We start from the raw sequence: 23,701 nt of genomic DNA, 5'->3' as shown, positions 1-23,701 counted from the left end.
ACCTAGGCACACACACAATGCACTGTAAGTCACAGTATCTATTCATATACTTTTAACTGTATGAATTAGGTGTGAGGCAACGGAGGTGGGGGTGGTAGTGATGTGAAGTGTCCACTTTAACCGGACATTGTGAAGTTGTATCGCGGCGTCAGCCTTCGATGCAATGTCTGAGATAAAACAGCGTTGGCGGCATCACTTCGGACTCATCCACCAATAACAGGTTTCTTTTCGGGGAAGGCAACGTTGCGGCTCTTGGGAAAGAGAACGTCAAATGTCGTAGTACCGTATACTATACTATCTGCGTCCTTACCTGCCTAGGATACAGAGTATCTGTCCAAGCATCTAGAACCCCCTGAACCCTTCGATAATCGTATTCTTAGATGAATGAATCAGTTGCTCCTTGAAAGATCGACGGGCGCAGTCGGGCCAAATGTATTTGCTAGGCTGCACACCACGCGCTTGCTGACCTCGTTCCAACCGTCGCCACAGTATCGCTTTAACGGTGGTGAGCGAGGCGTTGCTATTCACGATGGCGAGGCTTCGTCTTCCGACGCGGCTACGTCTATCTGGGCGCACCAGGCTGGAGTGAGTGCCCTGGCCATCGAGCGCTTTGATGGGAGAATGTAAGGCTCTTCTCTTGTTCCTCTACCCACTACTCTCTATGGCTTTCTAGACCTGGGTTATTTCATCATATTCATCATATTCATCATATTCATCATATTCATCTGCTGACTGGTGGTAGCCTCGTGTCTGGTGGCTCCGATGCCTCTATCAAGCTCTGGGATCTAGAGCAATGTGGTAACTCATCGAAACCGCACACATTCAGACCTGTGGGCACTATTCGCTCCTCGCCGCAAACCCACAGGTTTGGCATCACACATCTGTCCTTCTATCCCTTCGACTCAGCTGCTTTTATCTCTACATCTTACGACCAGACTTTGAAGCTGTGGTCGACCGAAGAAGCGCGTTTATCTGCTTCCTTCGGCCTTGGTTCAAAGATCTACACGCACGCTATATCACCTATTGCCTCCCATCTGCTTGTAGCGTGCGGCACGCAGCACCCCGCTGTCCCCCTGGTGGATTTGCGCTCCGGATCTAGTATTCAGTCTTTGACGGGGCATAGAGGCGCTATTCTCGCGACGGCTTGGTCGCCCCGACACGAGAATGTGCTAGCTACAGGTAGTGTGGATGGGACCGTCAGGATCTGGGATATTCGAAGAGCGGGAGCCTTGATTGGCATGCTTGACCGAGAAGATAGTCTCGGGTTATATTACAACGGACTACTCGGGAGTGATGGCAAGGTTCGGATGCGGGCTTCGGCGAAAGCCCATGTTGCACCGGTAAACGGTCTAACATGGACAGACGATGGTAGCTATATCATCTCGGCTGGTCATGATAATCGCATTCATGTTTGGGACGCTGCTACAGGCCGAAATACTCTCGCTAGCTTCGGGCCTACCATCAGGAACACTCAGCTAGCCAGCGTCACTATGTTTACGTCCCCCGTGGGCTTGACACATCCAGGCAGGGAGTTTCTATTCTGGCCAAATGAAACCGAGATTCTAGTCTGCGACTTACATAACGGTGACATCATCACGAGATTGCGTGGCACTGGCGCCGCAGTCGCCGGTGTCCGCTCCTCGAAGAAATCCGAGCGATCGGTGAAGAACCGCATCTCCAGCCTTGCGTGGAGGGGTGCCGGTGGCAGCGGCGGGTCTAGCGGCGTCGTCATGGGAGGGACCAACATGCCGGGGGCTGTATTTAGCGCCCATCTCGACGGTCAGATCCGAGCGTGGACACCGCGGCTCGATGCGCCTGACGATGATGCGGAGGAAGATCTCCTATTAGACGCGTGTGACGGCAGGACCATGAAGAGGAAGGCCCTTGACGATGTCTACAAGAGCTTGATGGGGCAGAAGATCACATTCACCTAAATTTAGCATGTGAATCGAAGGGTTCCAGAAAGCTTGATTCCCTGGCTCCTTTCGTTTCGTGGAATACATAGTGTAGCGTTAAACCCGGTATTCCCAGCATTTCCACAGAAAACCTACACACGCATCTACGGTACAAATTCTCCGATATCATTCATATATATGACTTATCATGCTCGTCAAGATGTATACACCACTACGCTGAAACGTCGCCGATGTAACCCCTTTGTGTTCCCCGTCGAGTAGGTTTGGTTGGTCACCTAGACGCCGCCTCGACGCATAATGCTTTGTGACTGCTTGTAGCTGAAACATTTCATCACCTAGTGCCAAGCTCGGTGTGCATCATCAGCCTTCCTCTCTCGCCCTCCATTCCCCAAGATCCCCATGTCTGCATGAAAAGACTGCTCACAAACCCCTAGATAAAGATTTCGATCTCGAAATGACGTGTCATTTCATTACACAATACGTTCCTGCTCGCTCACGCACATGCATGCATACATACCATGTTGTACCGGTACATACAAGGCGACACCTATATGTATGTATGTATGTATGTATGTCGGGAAATATCTCGACCGGGGAGAGAGAACATATATATATGCTTGCAATTTATGTACGTATGCATGTATATCTATACCGACATTACTTCCCGATACGACGTCGGGTTGTCAAGGATCTCACACCGAGTCCCGTGCGTCTGGCAAGACAGGGGCCGCCGGACTAAAGGATGAAGACACACTTGACTCAAGCTGGCGCAAGTCGACTTGTGGTTGGTAAGCGTAACCAAACTACTCTCCTCGGCGGACGCGGAGTTGGGTGTGGGAGAAATGCGGTGTAATGTAGTGTGGTATTTCATCATAGCGTCAACGTAGCAGTAGCAGCGGGAGCGCAAGGCGAGGCGTAAGGCGAGGGGAAAAGCCTCCGGCACGTTTTATGTCCTTGCATGTGTGGCTTGGGCCAGGCTTTGATTCTACTGGCGGTTGAATGGTTGTTGGTTTTGTTAGTGTACGGCTGAGATCACAACGGTTATGCGGCTGGCTTCTTTGGGTGAATATCGACATATACTTTATACTTGGCAACAAAAGTGTACACTACACAACAAGATGGATTTCCTGGGACATTCGCTCAGGACTCGGTTATCTACTTGACCAGACATCCTCCATGAACTGCTTCTGCCTGTAAGCAGGTCGGAGCCCTATTTACAGGATGATGCATAAGTATGGTTATCTCCTACGGATCTCTCGGAAGGAATGGATAGTTCTTACGGCGTCTGCGTCTATGGGACCTAAGTAAGATGCATTTATCTAGATGCGTCAGGACACTCAGTATAGTGGGAGTCTGTAGAATGTTGTTACGCCAGTTTGTCTAGTTGTGTACATAGTATGTAGGCTGACCGCATGCGGACTTCCCGCGAGATGTACAGATTACACAGTAGCGACACGGAGATGTCGGCACCGAGTCACTTTGCGGGTTGCGGTCCCGAGTGGCGAGTCTGCTTGATTGTCGCTATGCGGAGTATAAGGCATCTTGTTCCGGTAAACCTTAGCATCCATTCCGCGCTTACCCGCGCCGCGACCAAGACTTGTGTGGTGTGAAACCTGTCGAAATATTCATTTACCGACCACGTGGAATACTGTTGAGTGGCGGCCACGCGCCGTGCGCTTACAGCAAGGCTGCGAATTGGCTGCAATTGCGCCGCTGATCAGCTACAAGCTTCGTAATTCGGAGGTGTGGTTGCGTTGGGTGGTTATTCATGCCTCAATAGAAGGAGTAAAGGGCATTGATTTCTTAGCAATAATTCCGTTTCTGGCGGTTTAAGGACTTCATCATCGGGACCGGTCATGCAGGGCTAGGATATTTATTACCAAGCTTTGCATCAATCATGCCAGATACGGCGAAATTGGCCTTTATGTGTCGGTAGATGTGTACATGTATCTCATAAGATGCAAAGACGTTGTTGTTCTGGACTTGCACACAATAGCTTAGCGCCAATAGAATATCCGTGTAATCCGTGCCGCTCGAAATAGAAGGTTAATCTGATGTAGTTGCATGAGTCAAGGCGTTAGTTTGTCTGAACTTTTTGATCCTATTTCTGTCCGGGTTGTATAGCCTCCTTCCTGTAGTGTTTGATTATCATCTCGTTTAGCTCGTTCCAAAGTATCGGAGTTAACGCGCTAATTGCGTCTACCTCAGTTAACTACCGCCTCTCGATCTTCGCAGCTAGTTCTCGGTCTATTGTTAGCTGCAAAGATGTAAAGACACGAGGTATACCAGGTGATTCTATGATCACTTCAAGTCATTGCGACATTAAAACCGTTGTACCTTGCGCTAAGTTATATCCGAGCCTGTACAGTAATTACAGTAGTATAGACTGATGCAGCTTACAATATCTACTTGTTACCAACTTCAAAGATACGAGAGTGAGATTAGATCATGGGACTTCGGGGTTTCTCCGTGCTGACTCCAGATCATATTCTATTCATGCAACGGAAGATTACCCCATGATTCGGCTGCCTCCACGTTGGAATTTTGGTATGCACAAGTTCCGTTTTGAAATCTGTACATGTTGGCAACGGTCTCCTTTCCCAAGCCGTTACTACAAAAGCGAGGTTCGGTTACAAGATATTCATGCATGTTGTTCTTAATGCAGTAGCGTCTTCCCAGCTCTGTGGTTAACCAAATGGTACCGAAACTAGCAAGTCCAGGATTGAAATCCTCCGCGCCCTTGCTGCCCAGGATAGAGCGACGGGGGCTGGCTTGACACTTGTCCATTATACATGTACACGAACTATACTCTAGATTACTCTGTATCGAAACTCACAATACGTATGTGCTCCTAACCTTAGCGCTGGGAGGTATACACACAGTGATGACAGCAGTCACTTATATCCGGGTCTTCGTTTTCGACATAAACTACACATGCTACAGTGCTGGTAGAAATGGGTGGGAAAATGGTCTGATGGAAGAGACATGGGTGAGATCTTCGTCATCTTTTACCAATGCAGTAGCCTCGGTCAGTCGGTGACGGGGTTCATTCTCTCACTAACATAACACGCACGTCGGTTATGGTCTGACATGGCTATTATTGAGGACCCCCGTCCCAACGAGCTTAATGTATATACAAGAGAACTAACAATCCCGACCATGCCTGACCTTACTTACCCAGTCTCCCAGCCTAGCAGTTCTCTGGGGGTGACCCCCATATTATGAATCGCGCGGGATGAAAGTAATAATAAACTGACAGGGACCATTTGAGGCAGAGATGGTAGGGGTCTGTGGGGGTGGAGACTAGGATTGAACATGTACAGTTACAAGTGCGCTTGGTATCTGGTACGTTTCCATTCAACGGTTTGAAAACGTGCTATGCCACATGTGTAAGAATTTTAGTTAACCAGTTCACGGCTGAGACGTTCAGGCTTTGTGGGAACTCTATGAAATGTCAATTTCGAGTACCTTTACGGTTTCCCTGGCATTATCTATATCAAAAGCAGGAAAGAAGGCAGAAAACGCATCATAACTCGATTACTAAAGCTTCTTGATCTACAATCTGCGCACAATTCGAGGAGCTGCCTGCTCTCTTCAATAGTGGGAAAGCGCTAAAAGCCACCTCTAGGCGTCAAGTATGAATGGGAGGCATATTAGCAGCTTATTGCTACTATTTACTAACCTTGAAGGGCTCTTGGACTCAGTAATTCTGAGTTGCAACGACTTCTGCGGACGTTTTTCTCTTGTGGACGTGTCGATATGGGCGCCAGCACCTATGACGATCCGTACCAGTATCTAGTTGTTTTGAGTTGAGAGTCGAAGGCTATTTCCCTGTTTGAAAGTACGAATAACTAGATTTTTGAATACCATATATCGATAGAATGCAAACCTAAAACACTACCTACGCAATCTATTTGTATGCCCTTTTGAGATTAACATAATCATAGTTCTTCAGTCGAAGTTAAACGCAATGGTAGATAACAAGGACCTAGTCTCGCGCGTCTTGGTAAATAACGCTACCTCCTCCAGATGCACCGGGCTATTGTCAGCTATCCTACGAATGGTCCATTTTAACAATCTTCTCTTCGTCTTCATCTCAGGTGAATCAGCCCAACCAAGCCATTTCAGGCATTACTGTCACGGTCCTAGAGCTACAGACAAATACGCTCGCGTCAACACCTTCATCCATCAATCAGAACCTATCAATACAGTACTGTACGATTACAGTTCTCACAATTACCACGATGTCGATGCCAGAACCGCCTCCACGCATCTCGGAACCTCAACCGCGACCAGTTTTCATATATGGGATCCTGCGCTCCTTACCCCTACTGACAGCGGTATTGACGGGAGGCGCAACGGACATTTCATTAGTATCAGAGCTGGTACGGCCAGGGAGAATCTACGGCTATGGACAATTTTTGCTGAGAAACAACATCGACATCCCAGCACTTGTCGAGCGCGACTGGGCGTCATCGGTGGATGGTTACCTACTTGAAGTAGAAACAGCCAGTCAGCGAAAAGCTTTGGATGATTTCAAGGGCGAGAAATATTACGTGATAGAGCGCGTTGTCGTTACCACCTTGGACGGTAAACTCCCAAGAGCCTTTGAAGCCGACGTTTATCTTTGGGCTGGTAACGAGTATGAAGTAACATCTATTCCGTGGAACTTCGAGGATTTCGAAACGAGAAGTTTAGGAAATTGGTTACGACTATGTCGGGGGGAGCTAGGAGATTTTGAGAGGGTAGATGAAGTAAGGAGGGATACCTACTTAACACATGCCAGGCAACATGGCTTAAAACATTATTTTCCAGCTCTTTCAGGTACATACCTAGGGTTGATGAGTAGTATTGATTCAATCTAAACTTATACCCGCCTTCCTAACCTCCAAGGTCCGTCAATATGTCTCATATAAGTGAGGGGCGAACAGCTGTACCTTCCTATATGTACTATATATCTTATGAGGGATCGTTCTGCAGGACGTATGGGAGACTCGCACATCTTGTGCGTATTAAGGGTGTTCGCATTATTCAGCGCCCATAAACCTTTCGCTTATTACACCCTGGTTTGTGGCAGAAGGGCATGAGTTATTCGGATAAACCACTTCACGAGATGTTCTGGCAGGCTGTGGATGGAGTGACAAACGGCTGTTTGTGGTCGAGTGCAAAAGAGTTAAACTACTGGGGCTTTCTATTGACTGGCACGTGAGACAATTATAAATGTATCTGCGCTTTGCAACATCATAGGATATGGATGTTTAAGGAGGGTGTTTCCCCAGGCAGTTCACTCATACACAAACCATATAGATAGCAATAAACAGATACATGAATCATCAAATCTAGCGCCATCGATTAAGAGCTTTATAATTGCATTATGAAAATGATAATTAGCTTAAGCCGTTCATATAGACAGGTCTTCACGACGCTAGGTGCTATGGGTAATTAAGGAAATATGAAGACCTGACGAGCCATTTCTGATATTATGTCGTAACTATCGATAGTTGTACTCCCACAGCAACGGATCCTAATGCCTAAACCAATCTCTAGATTACAAACAGAGCAAAATGATGTGATCATCTACTATAGGTTAGGTTGATAAAGATTGAAGGCTGATTTACGCAGAATAATACCCCTTTGCGTAGTATTGTTATATATGTATATGCCATGGAGCGTTTGGGTTTATACAAAGGAAGGAAAAAATAGAGAGACAGAGGGAGAGAGTGTGTATGGGCGTGTGTTGTAAAGGGGAAAGGTAGCAAGACAGTGTCGTATATTCAGTTCTGCTCCGTATAATACTTTATTACCCAGCCCATTCCATGTAGCTACCTCACCCCAACAGTAATACTATACATGGATAAACTCTAGTTTAGTGGATACTTGGCTACATAGGAAGTGCTTAATGTAGCTTTCCATGATTTTCGCCGAACCTAGCTTCAATACCAAGTTCTAAATGGATCTGGCTCGTAGCTTTAAGAAGTAGCTTCCGAAATTTCATGTTAAATACAAAAATTTTCTAGATGTTTTTTTTTCTTCCAAGATATCGAGAGCACTAGATTTATGTTAGAGCAAGCTCTTGGAAAGGATAACTGAGAGAACTGCAATATGAAATGATAGGCGGTGCAAGATATAATTAGATGGCATGTGCATTCTCCGAGTCGTTATGCGGCTTGTGGATTCTAGAAATGACCAGTTGCTACTTGGACGGGGGAGGTGAGCCTTGGCAATACACGGTTTTATTTCTTGTTTCTATGATTGTTCCATATGAGCAGATACCTGATCAAGTCCCTCACGCCTCTCAACTTCGTGCATAATTCTTGAAAAAAACGACTTTCGAGCCGGTTTTCCCTACCTCGTCGTTCTTGCTAGGCCGTCAACAATGTCTTCAAGCCCCCTTCGTGCAACAACGAATGTCATGCAGCATCCCCATGGTAACACTACTCAAATCTTGTACACGGTTCGCTCGCCCAGGTCATGTAATTACCGTACATCCAGGTTCAACTGTGATAGATAAGTAGACTTAGTCACCACGTAGACGGTGTTTAGAGATAACAAATATATTAATTAACAAGCGAGGACATTCATACTATTTCTAGCTGTATGCCCTAAAGATTCTTCGTAATTGATCCCTAACTCCTGACACCAAAAAGTTCCTCCCAATCAAATAATCATAAAACCCAAGACGTAAATATATAATAATTAGATAAGATAATTTACCCTGCTGTCAAATCCAGTTGGTCCACGAAGCCCAGATCTGCCCACCCCTATTCCATGGGCCTAATGGCTTCGAAGCCATTTTCTCTGTTCTCAAGCGCGGTAAGTCATGACTCCGTATCCACTCCTCTTAGGGCTTCCGTACCTCAACACGTTCAGTTCATCTCCTCCGATGAAACTTGGTCCAGTACACCTGTGGGCTCATGGCTGGGCTGGGATATGGTGGGTGTGGTTTGAAAGAGTGGCAAGATAGGCCTGTCGTCCGACTGTATATATGAAAAATTAGGTGGCACTGTGGTTTGGGCAAACCAGTCTGTTCGGCATCCACGTTTTCATATAATAGAGGCGGGGGCTTTTGTATTAGATAGCCACAGGGGCAGACATCTTTTTGCACGAGTGTGCTTTTTTTTTCTTTCTCGTTTTCTTTTCTTTTCTTTTTGCTTTCTCTTGTGTTTGTTACTTTGTTTTGGTTTCTGTATTTTGGTTTCTGTCTTTTTGTTTCTGTGTTCTTGATTGAACTTTTGTATTTTTCGCTATATCCTTAAGTCTCTAGACTTTTACCCTTAGGTATCAAGGGAAAAAAAAAAAGAAAAAAAAAGGGAAGATTATAATTCAGTAAGAGCAGTGCGCAGGGGATTAAAACGAAAAATTCCTCGGCCACAATTCGATAGCATCAAGAATCCTTGATGGCGCAAACTTCGCGAACGATATCTTGCTCGCTAAGAACCATCCCCATCGACCTGATGCTCGAAACACCACCTCTAATCCGTGGGGAACTCCATAATATCCATAGCACTACATTTGTCCCAATGGCTCACGATGTCTTGATCTTGTAAATCCTTGTCATCGTCATCGTCGCAGCAACAGTCTTTCTTCCCGGTCTCTTTCTGGTCCTCGCCGTCGTTCACGCCGGTGCCTTGGTCCTTGTCGTCTTGGACCTTGCTCTTTTCTGCCTCGCCATCCCTAGCCGTGCTATGTTCAGACTTACCGATATTAGTGAATCTTCCCGCAATGTCGTTCCTAACGCGGGCGCTAATCTTAGACCCAAACTTATAAAAATGCGAAGGGTAGGCCATGGGTCTCGGATGCGAAGCCAACATAGAATCCAGTCCAGCAGTAAGGGGCTGGAGTCGAGATCGGGCCAGTGGGGTATGAGTCGTACCATTGACAACGAGCGGAGGAAAAGGAGAACCCGCAAACAAATTGTAAGACTTTGATGGCTTGGCCTCGCCGAGGGTTGCACTACTAGCGGCACCGGTAGTGGAAGTAGAATGACTGTCCACGGCTTCTTCCTTGCCTTTCCCCTTGACATCAGAGCGATCTGTTTTTGACAGATCTGCATGCCTCGATCTCCAATTCTCGCCGATTTTCAGAGGATATGGGACTGGTGATTTGGCTGTCCAAGGACTGTGCTTGTAACCATATGGGGTGGGAACTGTGGGAACTTCCAGGATGTAGCCGGCGTTTACCAGATCTTCCAGAGTTTCAAACACCTTTCCGATTTGGTCGAGATCTTTCTGTATCTCATCAAAACGACGCATCACCCTTTTTATGGCATCTTCCCGTACTTCCGTTTCAGTTTCGATGTTATCCGCTACGTCTCTGTAATGCCATTGGAGGCTCGATAACTTATCTGACATCTCCCGGATGCTCCATATTTTGTTCTCAGTTTCGCGATTCAATTCCTCTTTGAAGAGAAGAAACTCTGACTTTTTAACATAGTTCTTCCAGTCTTCAACGGTCCGTATTTTCTCCTCGCTGTCTTTACTGGCCGCGCCGGTATCATTGTCGTTCTTCTCCTTGTGGTCGAAAGCAATAACGATATCATTGTTGGTTTTGTCACCTTCTCTTGGGATTGGATTCGTGACCATTGGAGTAGGGAACAGGCCATGATATTGGATCGCTTGCGTTAGGAGACCAAGTTGTGTAACTGCAGTTATCCAATCGCCACGGCCGACTCCAACAGCAATTTCGACAGATGGGAGCTTGATAATTAGTCTCGAGCTAGACCCAGGTTCCATGACCCTTTTCGCTGCTTCGAGGAAATCTGGATAATTCGCCGCTGGTGGCTCCGCATACTCTCCGGGTTGGTGTAATGGCTCTTGAGGAACTTCAGGTGAATGACATGGCCCAAAGGGGAGTGGGGGATACGTTGGGTGGTAATTGGGGGTGGTTGGCCACATCGTGGCGGCTAGTCGTACGTTCAGCAAAGTCGCCGAGTAAAATGGGCTTTTAGAAAAGAGGAATACTTGGGGAAAAGGGAAAAGGGGGAGACTCGCCAGAATTTATGTCCAAAAGCCTACATCTTGGACGGGGTCAAAGCAATCGTGGGCTAGGGGTGATGAAAACCAAAATACTAGGTTTAGATAAAGCTGGAGCTTATCCCCTATGTTTACCACTTAGACAGGGTTTGATGCGTCACGCCCACAATGTGCAGCCATAGAGGATAGAATATTGCGCATTATTATTATTATACATAAACTCTATGTATCTCACTAATCCTTTAGAAACTCAGGCACATTTTATCAAGCTTCAGGTGCATAGGTACAGACTCGCTGCAGCCTCAATTGTGTCTTCACTAGCGTCTTAGTATGTCATGATATCTTGATCCGAAGAAAACTACATATTAGTATATAGTATATCTTCTCCTTGCCACCGTATTTGTTGAAGTACGGAGAGATTACAAAAGAACAGGATGGTGAATGCGTCGGTAAGTTTTCTAACCTGCCTAGTAACTTCAAAGACTAAGGTTGATGTTATATACGCAATAATTGCAAGATCCTCCTTCGTGCCGTTAAGTCGACCTTCGTCCGTGTGTGAACGACTAATTAAATTCCACCCATCTAAAATCACCATAACTATCCCCCCCCCCCTCTTTCTTAGGAAGAAATATAACACACAAGTATCGGCCCAACAAGGCAGTAGGAAGTACCAGGCATAAACCACGTGTCCTCGAACATTTTTTAATAGTGGTCTCAAGCTGGATATTATTTAAATCTTGTGGCGGACGAACCTGACGTGGCAGCCAGACTATCCTGCTTAGCATATGCAGTGAGCCTGCGTCTATAAAGTGCATTTTATCAGGTACGTATACCTATGATCATGAGATACAGGCACATTTGGCCTCTTTACATCACGAATTACAACATACTAACGCATCACAATTAATAGCATAGGCGAGTACACGCATAACTGTCAATAATGGGCTTAGACCAAGGGACATGAAATTATGAGTTATAGACGATGGGCATGGAATTACGGACAGCTAATTGCCGTACTCATTCGTTTTGTAATTGAGTATTCATTTGGTTAAAAGTACTATTTTGATACAATCCTCATACCGCCCAGCACTCGTGAGCTTCTCACTCCTATCACGCCACGAGCTGAAACGTACAGGGCGCTCAACAAGAACGACCACATCGCTCACTAGTTGAGACTAACTAGGCCAATGGTCGGCGGGCAGGAAATATCATAAGGCCAGACTGCACATATGCGAGATGAAAGCTCTAGGCCAGCGGGCCTAGCTACTTTGGAGAGACCATGCCACTCCCCATTGCCACGATTCCAGCCTCCACGGAAAAATAACCTTTGCTTCATTTATGAGCTTTGAAAGCAACATAACCTCTGCTAGCTATGTAGCCTATGCTAGCGTTAAGGCTGTGTTATCAAGGACAGACCGAAAATTGGATAGTGCGCACAGGGTCCGTCTGAATCTGATCGCCATTGGGCTGACCTCCAAAAATTTATGGTAATTTTAGTGAGAGAATGCATCGGTATAAAATGTAAGTAGATGTAGACAAAATATGACGGCGCGAATTCTTCTTTCGTCTATCCACAATGTTGGATCAGCTGAGACTGAGTATTCGTGTTCGCAGGTAACGGCGTAATATTTCCGGGAGCGCCATAAGAAACTTGGAACTGACTTAAAGTAAAGTGCCACAAGTAGTAGTATGCTTATGGTTGTAATTTTTCTCAGCCGGTATTATACGTCGCTTTCGATAACGCCTTGTTTTGGTAGTACATTTGGTGATCAAGTAAAAGCAGGCCAAGGTCGATGTTCAAAACTCAAAAGATCTTGCCTTGCTTTACAAGGCTACCGGGGATTAGTAAGGGGCGAAGCCACCATGACCTCTTCCTCGGTATCCACCACGATATCCACCTCGAGGAATATAGCCGCCTCTGCCGCCATAGACACCTCGCCCAAAACCGCCTCTACCACGCCCACGCCCGCGACTCATGCCAGGTATGTTGGTACGTTTTGGAGTAACCTTGATATTTCGGCCCTTTAGGACGCTGTCGTTGAGAACGAGAGCTTGCGCAACGAGACTGGGTTCAGTGAACTCGACGTAGGCATACCTTTAGTCTAGTGATTAGTCTCTGTGTGACGCTGTTGTGGCACATGCTAGTGGTTGTTGGAAGGTTCAAAGCTTAGGGATAGGAGAAAAAGGGAGGAAAAGGGAGAAGAAGTACCCTTTGGGTTGGCCAGTAAACTTATCTAGCAGGATGGTAACTCTGTTTATGGAGCCGCAGCTCTGGAAGTGGGCTTGGATCTCCTCGGGCGAGACGGAATAATCTACATTGCCAACAAAAATGCTGCGGCTGTCGACATCGTTACGATCGTCTGATACTTCCTGGTTCTTTTCCTCAAGAGCCGCATGCATCTCGCGCAATTTGGCAGCCTCCTGCTCCATTTCAGCAACTCGGCGCTTCATAATTGAAATCTCTTCCTGTACGTTTTGAAGATTAGCCGGCCAGATCGCGTCAACTTGGTCTTGTGTTCCATGCGCATCTACTTTCTCTGGGTGTATCACAAGGGCGATGGGGGATGACTGACCTCGTCATTGCCCTCTTCGGCGACAAGAGGATCTTCGTTGGCGACATCGCGGTCGTTGTTGGCGGTATCTGACATGGCCACGGTTCGATGATTTAACTACACGGAATGATTAGTAGGTTAGCCGTTGTATCCTTCTTAAGATTGGGATTTAGGCAGTGAAGTTTGGCGGAGCGCGTGCGATGGCGCGTGCCTGGGGAGTAGTCGGAGATATGGGAAATACAGGGGAGAAGGGACGGCGGAGTAGGAACGAGCAGCAGCAAAAAATCCATCTCAACGTAAACCTTTGCTGGGTCGGCAGTTTGAAAGGAACGTACCGGCTAATGCCTACCAAGCGTTGAAATAAGTAGGATAATTAGGATTGGATACGTAGGTGGTTAGGTAGGCGACTTGGATAGACGTCGATGGTCGAGAAACTGTCGAGAAGCTTGCACAGCAAAACACAGCACGGTAGAGAGGGGGGGATCTGTCAGGTTAGTAGGACTGGAAGAGTTAGGGATTGTTGAGTGAGGCCAGCAGGCTGTTGTGGGAAAGAAAACTCAAGGGAGGCTGATGATATCGCGGAGATGAAAGGCAGCCTTGGATGCGTGAATGGATGAAATGCTAACCTAATGCTGCTACAAATCTTGGGTACTTACCTCATAACCTGCCCAGGTAGCCAGTAAGGCTGTTGGCGCTATAATTTAGCACCTCTAGGCGGCCGAAGACACTGCAAAGCCGATCGGTAGCGGTGGGGGTACAGTGGGTAGGTACATATGTACCTACCTAGGATAGGTAGCTATATCGGTACGTCAGAAACCGCTGGGAATGCTTACCGATGCTAAGTACCACTTTCCAGGTCCTCAGTCAGGTAGGTACTTGAGTAAGGGTTCTGTTATATGTCATATCGAGCCTCAGCAACCAAGATGAAGAGAGCGCCACAAGTGAACGATTCCCAAGATTAAAAGAGAAATCCATGTTACATTGCATATAACTGTGTCTCTTTCCTCTATTTTGATTGTACCACACCAGTCTATGATGTCTACTGTAGGTACTGCGAGACTAAGGTGACCCCGAGGATTGAAACCACTTGAATTGAGCCACATGTAGGAATTTGGTTGGGAGGAGGAACATTGCTTTTCATATCCTATTTCCGTTATCCTAGACTAGTTCTGCTTATGAGGAGTCGATACAGTATTGCAACCTTACGAACATGCTGTGGTTTTTCCTATCTGAGCTGTCATGCTCACCAGGACAGCCCGTGACACCGGGATCATACCAATCTGTCTGTTAGCGACTATACTAACCTATGTTCCAATGAACGAGAAGAGAGATTCGAGCGAGTTCCGGTGAAATGGATGCCATCAGTAAAATATACTCTACCAAGTCAAAATATCTCCGTCTGAAGGCCTTCGCTTCTGGCTTTTCGTTACAAGCAAGAACCATTTGAAAGTGCGTCTTGAAAGACCAGGAGTTGCTGATAGAATTATTTTCTCAATAAAAGGGTTTCGCGAACTTCTTCAAGATCTATAATTCAAATATTCTCAAGAGGTCCGGGTAGTACTGAGTGTGAATACTGACCAGCGAAAAGAGGCACGGTGCTGGTTGATAGAGTCCACTGGCAACTCCAATATGATATAGTAAGATCATCGGTGTCAGTCTGTCATGCTGTGACCATGCTCCGAGTATACACAATGAAGCCAATCAAAAGGCACTAGAGACCGCCCATCTACACAGAGTGTTCCCGAAGCTTCATTACGCCAGAGACGTAAGGACGTGAGTCTTGGAGTCTAGTCTAGAGCCTAGCTAATCAATGAAGGCCACAGTCGGTAGGGCTCATATGACATAATACCCCATTGCAGCCATTGGCAGGTAGACATCGAATGCACAGTTGAATTTCCTGGGAAACCTCGTGCAGATTTGGTAGAATGGAGGTTGAGGGTGATGACTTACGATAAGCTCACAGGGTGATCTTTATAGCCTTTAACAGCTTGGTATTAGCTCACGAATTAGCTAGGCGATAACCTACCGCCTACTGTTTCACGAACGCCTTGATGAGTCTGAAATACTGTAAGTAATTATCACATCAGCTTCTGCGGCTAGAGAGATGACACAAGTTCTCTCCCGCCGATATCCCGCGCTTCACCCCACACAGCGTGTCGTAATCCTCGTAAGATAAGAACCATGGCGTGATATCTAGGCAGGACGATGAACACGAGGAAGACGTCAACGCGTTCGACAGTGGTTGGACTGGGATTTTAAAATCCAAGCCCCTTCAAAGTCGCATTCTGAGGAGTAGTGGGGGGCCTAACTAACTTTCTGATACCTCCAGTCGTCAGCAAGGGGGATCAGACCGGGCAACACGGACAGGAATGGACAGGACTTTTATAATTTCGGTATCTCGATCGGATGAACCCCCGTAATTCCCATGTATGTGAGCAGGGCTAGTGGCGGGGCTTGGACGGCGAAACGGGACGTCAGACGTGTTGATAAGTGGCTGATGATGACCACTTTTGTGTAGGTCGATGAGCTGTAACAGATGTCGTGCTTCAGATCCTGGCTGCAGATCCTCTGAAACGCAGGTGCCCAGGATCGTTGCGCACGCCGCCACGACTAAGAGATGGATGCCTCTGGATGTGATTCACCTAGCAGACGTTTGCTGGCCATCTTAACACATAGTAGTCCAGCGGATATGATGCGCTGTTATACCCACGCGCAAGGCCGGCGTTTTACGCAGATTATGCTGCGCTCTCCCGCCCATCAACGACGTACGGTTCGACGATCGCAGTCAGATCATGTAGATGTGCGAGTACGGGCTGACGTAGTATACTTGAGAGATAGCTTCAAACAAGTTGGTTTGAGAACTTCGCAGGGGATTTTGCACGTGTCGCATGATCTTGGGGGTGGCATCCGGGCTGGGGTGCCGGGGGTTTGGTGCGGTTTCAGAATCGGAGCTGGAACGGGCCCCAGCCCCTATCCAGATACTACATAGGCCGCTCCCGTCATGGCGGCGATGAGCAGCATGGTTACGATTATCAAGCCCTCGATTGAATATAAAGAGTATCCGCAGATCTTTGCTCGCCGCAGATCACAGACTGAAAACACCCAGCCAACCGGTTTTGTCCCTCTTTTTGCTATTCAGCTCTGGAAATCCGCAGACACATACACACCTGAGTGTATATGCTAACGCTCTTTTCTATTACGCACGAACCTTTTTCAAGATGAGACTCTCAACATTCTTTCAGACCGTCTTCACCGTGGCCGTCGCCACCTCGTCTGCTACCGCGCTGGCGATCGGGGAGGATGCCAACGCCCTCAAGCCTCGGGTTTTCAACTGCAACAAGGAAGCCATCAACGCCTGTGTTGCCTCTACCGGGCAGCAGAGTGAGGATTGTTTCGGCCACCTCTGCGCCGGCAGACCGCTGAAGAAGGTGGTGAAGCGCCAGGATCAATGCACCGAGGAGAACCTCCTTCAATGCGCCATATTGGATTGGAATGAGGCGCAAGCATGCTTCCAGGACCTGTGCCTATAATCAACGGCCATGCAAAGCACCGCTAAGAACGAAGAAACGAATAGAGATCGCCCATGTACCATTCACATCGACCTTGACGATCGACGAACGCGCGAAATGAGGCCAAGATATAATGAAGCGTCATATAGGCTGAGGACGTAGGGCAGGGACTCTTCGATTGCGAAGCTGCTGGATAGAGCGAGGCGATGCGAGTCATCGTCAACACAACCTTGAAGGTTTCGCGACTGGAATTCTGGAATGAATAGCACCGTGATTTACATCAAACAAGGCCTCACGGATTCTCTTCTTTGTATATCGTCTACCCCCTTTTGGTTCTGAATGTCGAGGACAATTTGTCATTCGTCATGCCGTTTCATAGACACGTGGACAAGACAATTCAAGCCAATAAATTATAATGGCCTTTCGCTGCCGACCTTATGTCCAGCTACGGTAGCCTTTCCCGCATAATGATAGTGTTCGAAACCCGGTACAATGTGGGAATGCCTGGCGTTATCGTCGATTATACGCTTACGATGCGGCCGGATAGACAAGCCGGCCGTTTGCGCAAAGCAACTATGTATCTAGACGGAGTTGAGTAGCTTCATCTAGACGGCAATCTCGTGTCTCGATAAGGTTATTTACAATCTAAGGGTCTTATATGTGATGGCTGATTGGGTCAATCAGATTACCTAACATCCGTATAATCGTATAATACAAGCTTTTACGATGTGTCTTGGTTCTTACATCCTGCCGAAGCCGTATAGCACTGCATAGAGATGCACCGATCGTATATTTAGAGCGCAGCGACTAGTCTGTTAGGTAATTTTTGTGTTACATCGGACGTCAATTCAGAGCACATAGTCGATAAAGTATGGAGCTTTATATCGCATTTCGCTCAACGAGATAGCCAGCACAGGCATTTGGTTTGACGATAGAAGAGTTATAGTATCATATATCATCGGGTCATACGTTCCTACGTGACAGGATAGGTATATTTAGCATGTGGATACGATTTAGGCCCTCGGTAGCCTAGGCAGACTAGTCCCAGAGATATATCTAAGCTACGAAGGATTGGGAACTTTAGTTCCTGAATAAATCCTTATGCATATTCCGGACCATGACCAGTGTCAAGTACTTTCGATGGGTGCGGCAGGTCGTGTAATCCTTCGAGGTTGAGTTCCTATTCAAAGGCCTGAACAAAACTAGTGTTCATGAGCCCTACTGCAATGTAAGCGCGCAATATTTTACTAAGATTAACGCACTTGATATCTGTACAGTCAGTCAATAAAAGCATGATGGTCAGCTTACTTATCGGGCACCACATTGGGACAAAAGGAGCGCGACCAGGGGATCAAGCAGCTAAATTTGTCATGCTCGATGGGCCCCCCTTGGCGCCACACACAATGCCTAGGTAGGCAGGTTCAGCTCGTAGTGTAAATATATATAGATATGGCGCCAGCGTCCCGCGCTTTCATGTGCTTTTGAAGATCCCAGAGCTCGTCCATCATCTGCATTGCCGTGGGCTTCAGTTCAAGATGGCTGATTTCTCGAGGCCAATTGCCAGCACGCTGGGTCAATTTGACCTCACGTCATGGCAGGGTGTCGGTCGCCTTATGCTGGCCATCATTGTTTTCTTCGTTATACGCCTAGTGTACACTGCGGTGTACAACCTTTACTTTCACCCACTTCGCCATATTCCAGGACCACCGCTATGGATCGCTATCAATGGATTAAGATCGTTGTACAAGATGCGCGGATGTCTAGAGTTCAAATATGTCGAGTTCCACGAGAAATACGGCGAGGTGGTACGAGTTAATGCCGACGAGGTGGCCTTCATCCGCCCCGAGGCCTGGAAGGATATCTACGGCCACGGCCATGCCGAGTTTCCCAAGCATTTCCCCGGCCTCAAAATGGATACGAAGAAGATTGTCTTCGCTAGCTCTAAAGACCACTTTCGGTATCGGCGGGCTATGTTGCCGGCCTTCTCCGACAAGGCTTTGCGCATGCAAGAGCCTCTTATCAGCGTCTACGTCAATCTTCTCATAAAGAGACTGCGAGAGAAGTCGGAACTCAGAGAGCCTGTCGACATGGTAAGATGGTATAACTTCACAACTTTCGACTTGATTGCGGACCTTGCCTATGGAACCTCATTGCAAGGATTGGAGAAAGGAAAGAGTAACGCGTGGCTGGACAACATCGGAAACCTCATCAAGCTGTTGCCCATCTTGGCCTTCACCGGCATGTTCCCGCTCGTAGGCAGTGCACTCAAGTTCCTCGCGGGACCTCAGATTCGTAATGCCGAGAAGAAGCACGCCGACTTCACGTATAAGATGACAATTGATCGTATCTATAACAAGGCACAGCCCGATCGTGGTGATTTCATGGATTTCATGCTGCGATCTCGAGGAGAGGACCACGAAATGAAAGATGACGAGCTCGCTAGCAACGCTGACCTGATCATGCTTGCCGGCTCGGAGACTACGGCGACACTGTTGAGCGGTGTTACCTACTGGCTGCTGAGGACACCTCATGCCCTCAAGAGGGTTGTTGAGGAAGTCCGCGAAACCTTCAACGCCGACGAGGAAATTACATTTGACGACACTCGAACGAAACTTCCTTATATGGCTGCCTGTCTCCAAGAAGGCCTGCGCATCTTCCCTCCTCTTCCTTTGGGTATGTTGCGTTGTGTCCCTGAAGGGCCGCCGGTCCAAATCGCGGGCGTCACTATTCCCGGAAAGGTCGGTTTTACTCTATTCATTGACATTGCATTTGGGAAACTGACATGATGTCTAGACACAAGTTAGCGTGCCCCAGTTCGCAGCTTACCACTCTGACCTTAACTTTCATCGACCAAACGAGTTCCTTCCTGAGAGGTGGCTTCCCGAAGCTATGTCGGACCCCAGCTCTCCCTTCTATAATGATAGACGCGAAGTCCATAGGCCGTTTAGTGTCGGGCGACGAGACTGCATCGGTCAAAACCTGGCAATGCGTAAGTGGCCTTATTTAATATTATCAACATATTGCTCTCAAGAATGGTTGTAGACTACAGATATCGGCTAACAGTTTCCAACAGACGAAATGCGATCCATCCTGGCCAAGGTCCTCTGGAACTTCGACTTGACGCTTGACCAGAGCGCCGATGGCTGGCACAACCAGAAGATCCTGGCACTATGGGTCAAGCCACCTCTACAAGTGCACATCAAGCAACGAGCGAAGTGAGCCGTGTATGAATTCAGTATAGAGTCTTTCCAATGATGGCCTAGGCGTTGGAGGGGTATAGAGATGACATGGTAGAATCTTGTACAATTGCTATAGAATGGGTATACGCATGGTATTTCTTCGAAAGGGCTATTAAACTCCAAACCGACCGCAATTTCGTGTTTGTAACGAATACTACGATAGCTCCTTGGCCTCTGCACTGGGGTAACTATCCTCACAGGTTCGCGTGGACAATCTAAATGGAAAAAAAGAGAAAATATCGCTGGAAGTTCCTGAACGGAGAATTGTGAAACGCATGGCTATACGTTCCATATATCACGATATTCTCTGTGAGGTCTGACAGTAGTTGATGAGTCGGCGCTAGATCGGCTACGCACTGTGGACGTGATAATGCGTAAGTGGTGGGTACTCTTCGTGCTGCATTCTCCATCTCACACATCACAGCATTCGGTTAACTACTTCCGTCACCAATCTCCCGGGACCTCTTGTCGAAATACTATATGTAGATAGGATGGTATCTTAAGCCTTTTGACTTTCTGTTCCGCACCATTTTCTTGCCAACTACATACCGTTGAGTCGAGTCATAAACAAACATGGTAAATAAGAGCGATTCGGTCCTGATCGTGGGGGGCGGCACTTGGGGATGTAGCATCGCGCTAGAACTGGCGAGGAATGGCTATAGCGACGTGACGGTCCTCGATGGAGAGGAGGCGCCTAGTAGTATAGCAGCTGGGAATGACCTCAACAAGATTATGGAAGAAGGTATCTCCCATGACTCAATCGGATTCTAGGCTTGGATGGAATAGGCGATTCGGGTGCTGAAATACTTACTAACATAAACCTCAGGCTCCCAATCTGAAGATGATACCGACGCTGCATATGCGTGGAATCGTCTCCACAATCTATGTACCACGGCATGGCTCAACGATCCCATATACAAGCCTCATTATCATCGCACGGGCTATGTCATGGCTGCCTCTTCAGATGCTGCGTATGAGGCTTTGCTGAAAGATATCCGCGGCCATGAAGATGAGTATCACGAGGTCGCTTCTGCCGAGCAATTCCAAAAAACCATGCCCGAGGGCGTCCTCACAGGCGACTTCGCGGGCTGGAGAGGCTTTGCCAAATCAAGCGGTGCAGGATGGGTATTTGCTCGTGGTGCTATCGTCTCAGCCAAACAGGAGGCAGAGAGACTAGGCGCTCGTTTTATCAGCGGTCAAAAAGGTCTAGTCACTAAATTCCTATTCTCTAGCGAGACTGAGCATGATCGGAATGCCTTGCAAGGTGTTCAAAGCGCTGATGGAACGATCTACCATGCCCACACGACGATTCTGGCCAATGGAGCGAACGCGGATACCCTAATGGATTTGAAATACCAACTCCGGCCGACGGCTTGGACGTTGGCCCATATCAAAATGACGCCGACTGAAGCAGAGCTATACAAGAATCTTCCGGTTTTGTTCAACATCGAGAAGGGGTTCTTCATGGAACCGTCGGCTGAGACGCATGAGCTTAAGATTTGCGATGAACATCCGGGCTACATCAATCCCGTTTACGGCGGAACGTCATCTGATGGCGAAAAGGTTATCGTAGGGTCTAAACCATTTGCGCGACACCAAATCCCCCTTGAATCCGAGGACCGCATGCGAGCATTTCTGAAGGAAACAATGCCGCATCTCGCTGCGCGACCCTTTAGCTTCGCGCGCATATGCTGGGATGCCGATACTGTTGACCGTATGCCGCTACTCGATTGGCATGGTTCTCATACTACCGAGAGCGGACGCCTGCTATTGGCGATTGGCGGCAGTGGGCACTGCTTCAAGACGATGCCAGCCATGGGTCAAGTGATGCTTGAGTATCTCGAGGGCAAAGTAGATGACCGGACACGACGAGCCTTCCGATGGCGGCCCGAGACGGCCAAGGATAGGAACTGGTGGGATGTTCAGAACAGATGGGGTGCGCAAGGTGAAGTCATGGACATCACCAAGGTCAAAGGCTGGACAGAGATGGCCACGGGTTGATGTCTTTCGTGCCGAAGCTTATAGCAGAGGTCATAGAGAGTCATAGAAGAGGATGTTTGTTGTCTGTAGCTGGCGGCCACTTCGGAAAGAACACCCAATCACTCGCCCAATCACTGTCGCTGTCGGCCTATCTACGCCCTCAACTACATATACTTTACCTACCCTACATTAGGTATGTAAATGGGATGTAATAAACTTGAATCCCTCCATTAGCTGCCTATGTAGGTAGGTATGTACATAGTGGCACCTCTCCATGCTAGGCAGATTGGTGCCTAAGTCGCCACAGATCGAGAGAAGGTGGCTTGCCAACAGTACCTAAAAGGGCATACCTTAGGCAGGTACCTACCCGAGGACCTGGATAGGTTATATACCTAGGTAATGCGAGCTGTAGCCCGTCAGCCTCATCCAAACCCCCCAATCCAACCCGATTACCTACCTACCTACCTAAGGTACCCCTCTCCTCGCTTTGTATTGGAAACTTGTCTCTCCAAAGCCTCGATAGACTCACACGAGAAACCTACAGCACTAAATTATCCTCGCGAGTCTTCTTAAAGATGGAGCACGGCCCTCCTCTCGACACGAACTCAGGCTGTGGTTTCGCCAACCATGGCCTAGTTGCGCAGGCGACGAATTCTCTCCCGAACATACGGCCATGGGCGTCGAGAACGAACAGAACGATGGAAAGAGTGGATGGAGGTGTGCAGGGTTGACCCAGAATGTGATATATCTAGTGTGAGTTTCGAAGAAGGCGGAGATGACCAAACTTGCACATAGTCTGATATGGTTTATGATGGAAGCTATACAAGACGCGTCGTAGACATCGTTTGAGGCCCCTACGGCGTATTGGTCGAGCGAGGTCCCTGCCGCCTCGGACGAGACGGATGACAGATATTGGCTGCAACTTTGAGCCGTCTAACCTTAGTTCTCCGCCCGAATCAGCTAGGGGAAGGAGAATGTATACCTCTATGTGGCGCAGCCAACGCAGCAAGTCTATATCCCATGTGGTTGTGAAACCTCAGAATCCACCACCGTCACCGCATGTCCGCCGACGGATGGGGCTTTCAATAAGTAATCTACATCCCACTTAGAGGGTTATAGGGGCCTTGTACGCATCGATAGCTTCTTGTCTGATGGCAGACGGAGTACACTTTACTTCTACGACTCTCTATTCTATCCCGATGGGCCTTATCGGCACGTTTTGGCCGGACCGCTGACTACTCGCGCGTGGTGCTTGCAGGAAGATTCTGTTATCCTCACGCATATTGTTCTATACCAAGGCCCAGCTTTTATGGCAATGGAATCATTTGAGATTACGGGAGGGCGGACTTCCAGTGTCACGCCCTCCAGAGGTTGTAATCAATGCCGATTATGGCATAGAGATCCCACGAAATGGAGCACCGGCCCTCACACTCTTCGAGCAAATTGATTTATGGTACTGTTCATTGGTGCCGCAATATACCAAGCGCAAGTTTGCACACAGCAGTGACAAGCTCGTGGCGATTAGTGCCATTG

General features: G+C 47.8%; 7 protein-coding genes across 7 annotated transcripts; 5 read left to right on the top strand and 2 right to left on the bottom strand.

The window, feature by feature from the left end:
* The first annotated feature begins 11 nt into the window (after positions 1 to 11).
* Positions 12 to 2,176, top strand: F5B22DRAFT_24555 (WD40-repeat-containing domain protein). Its single transcript, XM_047969961.1, has 2 exons — positions 12 to 623; positions 743 to 2,176. The coding sequence occupies exons 1-2, from the start codon at positions 385 to 387 to the stop codon at positions 1,932 to 1,934; spliced, it is 1,431 nt and encodes a 476-aa protein (XP_047836563.1). The 5' UTR covers positions 12 to 384; the 3' UTR covers positions 1,935 to 2,176.
* A 3,984-nt stretch (positions 2,177 to 6,160) lies between these two features.
* On the top strand, positions 6,161 to 7,125 carry F5B22DRAFT_641143 (uncharacterized protein; the record flags this gene model as incomplete). Its single annotated transcript, XM_047977946.1, has 2 exons — positions 6,161 to 6,670; positions 6,994 to 7,125. 2 exons carry the CDS (start codon positions 6,161 to 6,163, stop codon positions 7,123 to 7,125), a joined length of 642 nt encoding a protein of 213 aa, XP_047836562.1.
* Positions 7,126 to 9,388: 2,263 nt separating this feature from the next.
* Positions 9,389 to 10,881, bottom strand: F5B22DRAFT_653227 (uncharacterized protein; the record flags this gene model as incomplete). Its single annotated transcript, XM_047979700.1, has 1 exon — positions 9,389 to 10,881. The coding sequence occupies exon 1, from the start codon at positions 10,808 to 10,810 to the stop codon at positions 9,389 to 9,391; it is 1,422 nt and encodes a 473-aa protein (XP_047836561.1). The 5' UTR covers positions 10,811 to 10,881.
* Positions 10,882 to 12,477: 1,596 nt separating this feature from the next.
* Positions 12,478 to 14,130, bottom strand: F5B22DRAFT_24519 (RNA-binding domain-containing protein). Its single transcript, XM_047969958.1, has 5 exons — positions 14,097 to 14,130; positions 13,776 to 13,941; positions 13,462 to 13,557; positions 13,098 to 13,354; positions 12,478 to 12,983 (listed from the first exon to the last, which is right to left on the bottom strand). The coding sequence occupies exons 3-5, from the start codon at positions 13,534 to 13,536 to the stop codon at positions 12,731 to 12,733; spliced, it is 585 nt and encodes a 194-aa protein (XP_047836560.1). The 5' UTR covers positions 13,537 to 13,557; positions 13,776 to 13,941; positions 14,097 to 14,130; the 3' UTR covers positions 12,478 to 12,730.
* A 2,413-nt stretch (positions 14,131 to 16,543) lies between these two features.
* Positions 16,544 to 16,981, top strand: F5B22DRAFT_24468 (uncharacterized protein). The gene has a single exon (XM_047969955.1). It carries the CDS (start codon positions 16,659 to 16,661, stop codon positions 16,968 to 16,970), a length of 312 nt encoding a protein of 103 aa, XP_047836559.1. The 5' UTR covers positions 16,544 to 16,658; the 3' UTR covers positions 16,971 to 16,981.
* Positions 16,982 to 18,372: 1,391 nt separating this feature from the next.
* F5B22DRAFT_24318 (cytochrome protein) lies at positions 18,373 to 20,440 on the top strand. The gene is made up of 3 exons (XM_047969946.1): positions 18,373 to 19,687; positions 19,743 to 19,938; positions 20,023 to 20,440. The coding sequence occupies exons 1-3, from the start codon at positions 18,485 to 18,487 to the stop codon at positions 20,166 to 20,168; spliced, it is 1,545 nt and encodes a 514-aa protein (XP_047836558.1). The 5' UTR covers positions 18,373 to 18,484; the 3' UTR covers positions 20,169 to 20,440.
* F5B22DRAFT_24420 (fructosyl-amino acid oxidase) lies at positions 20,441 to 22,534 on the top strand. The gene is made up of 3 exons (XM_047969953.1): positions 20,441 to 20,562; positions 20,613 to 20,930; positions 21,015 to 22,534. The coding sequence occupies exons 2-3, from the start codon at positions 20,762 to 20,764 to the stop codon at positions 22,187 to 22,189; spliced, it is 1,344 nt and encodes a 447-aa protein (XP_047836557.1). The 5' UTR covers positions 20,441 to 20,562; positions 20,613 to 20,761; the 3' UTR covers positions 22,190 to 22,534.
* The last annotated feature ends 1,167 nt before the right edge of the window (positions 22,535 to 23,701 follow it).

The sequence above is a fragment of the Xylaria bambusicola genome (assembly GCF_022495145.1).
Source record: "Xylaria bambusicola strain CBS 139988 unplaced genomic scaffold F5B22scaffold_1, whole genome shotgun sequence".
Taxonomy (NCBI): Eukaryota; Fungi; Ascomycota; class Sordariomycetes; order Xylariales; family Xylariaceae; genus Xylaria; species Xylaria bambusicola.
Note: the sequence above shows the minus strand (reverse complement) of the source record. Positions and strands in the feature narration are given on the sequence as shown.

What these genes read in the sequence shown, in the direction of transcription:
- F5B22DRAFT_24555 (XM_047969961.1), top strand. Translation starts at nt 385, where the DNA reads ATGAATCAGTTGCTCCTTGAAAGATCGACGGGCGCAGTCGGGCCAAAT. An exon ending in GAGCGCTTTGATGGGAGAAT is followed by an intron (nt 624 to 742) that starts GTAAGGCTCTTC and finishes GACTGGTGGTAG; the next exon opens with CCTCGTGTCTGGTGGCTCCG.
- F5B22DRAFT_24519 (XM_047969958.1), bottom strand. Translation starts at nt 13,536, where the DNA reads ATGTCAGATACCGCCAACAACGACCGCGATGTCGCCAACGAAGATCCT. An exon ending in CCGAAGAGGGCAATGACGAG is followed by an intron (nt 13,355 to 13,461) that starts GTCAGTCATCCC and finishes CAAAACGTACAG; the next exon opens with GAAGAGATTTCAATTATGAA. An exon ending in TTTACTGGCCAACCCAAAGG is followed by an intron (nt 12,984 to 13,097) that starts GTACTTCTTCTC and finishes ACTAGACTAAAG; the next exon opens with GTATGCCTACGTCGAGTTCA.
- F5B22DRAFT_24468 (XM_047969955.1), top strand. Translation starts at nt 16,659, where the DNA reads ATGAGACTCTCAACATTCTTTCAGACCGTCTTCACCGTGGCCGTCGCC.
- F5B22DRAFT_24318 (XM_047969946.1), top strand. Translation starts at nt 18,485, where the DNA reads ATGGCTGATTTCTCGAGGCCAATTGCCAGCACGCTGGGTCAATTTGAC. An exon ending in GCGTCACTATTCCCGGAAAG is followed by an intron (nt 19,688 to 19,742) that starts GTCGGTTTTACT and finishes CATGATGTCTAG; the next exon opens with ACACAAGTTAGCGTGCCCCA. An exon ending in CGGTCAAAACCTGGCAATGC is followed by an intron (nt 19,939 to 20,022) that starts GTAAGTGGCCTT and finishes AGTTTCCAACAG; the next exon opens with ACGAAATGCGATCCATCCTG.
- F5B22DRAFT_24420 (XM_047969953.1), top strand. Translation starts at nt 20,762, where the DNA reads ATGGTAAATAAGAGCGATTCGGTCCTGATCGTGGGGGGCGGCACTTGG. An exon ending in CAACAAGATTATGGAAGAAG is followed by an intron (nt 20,931 to 21,014) that starts GTATCTCCCATG and finishes CATAAACCTCAG; the next exon opens with GCTCCCAATCTGAAGATGAT.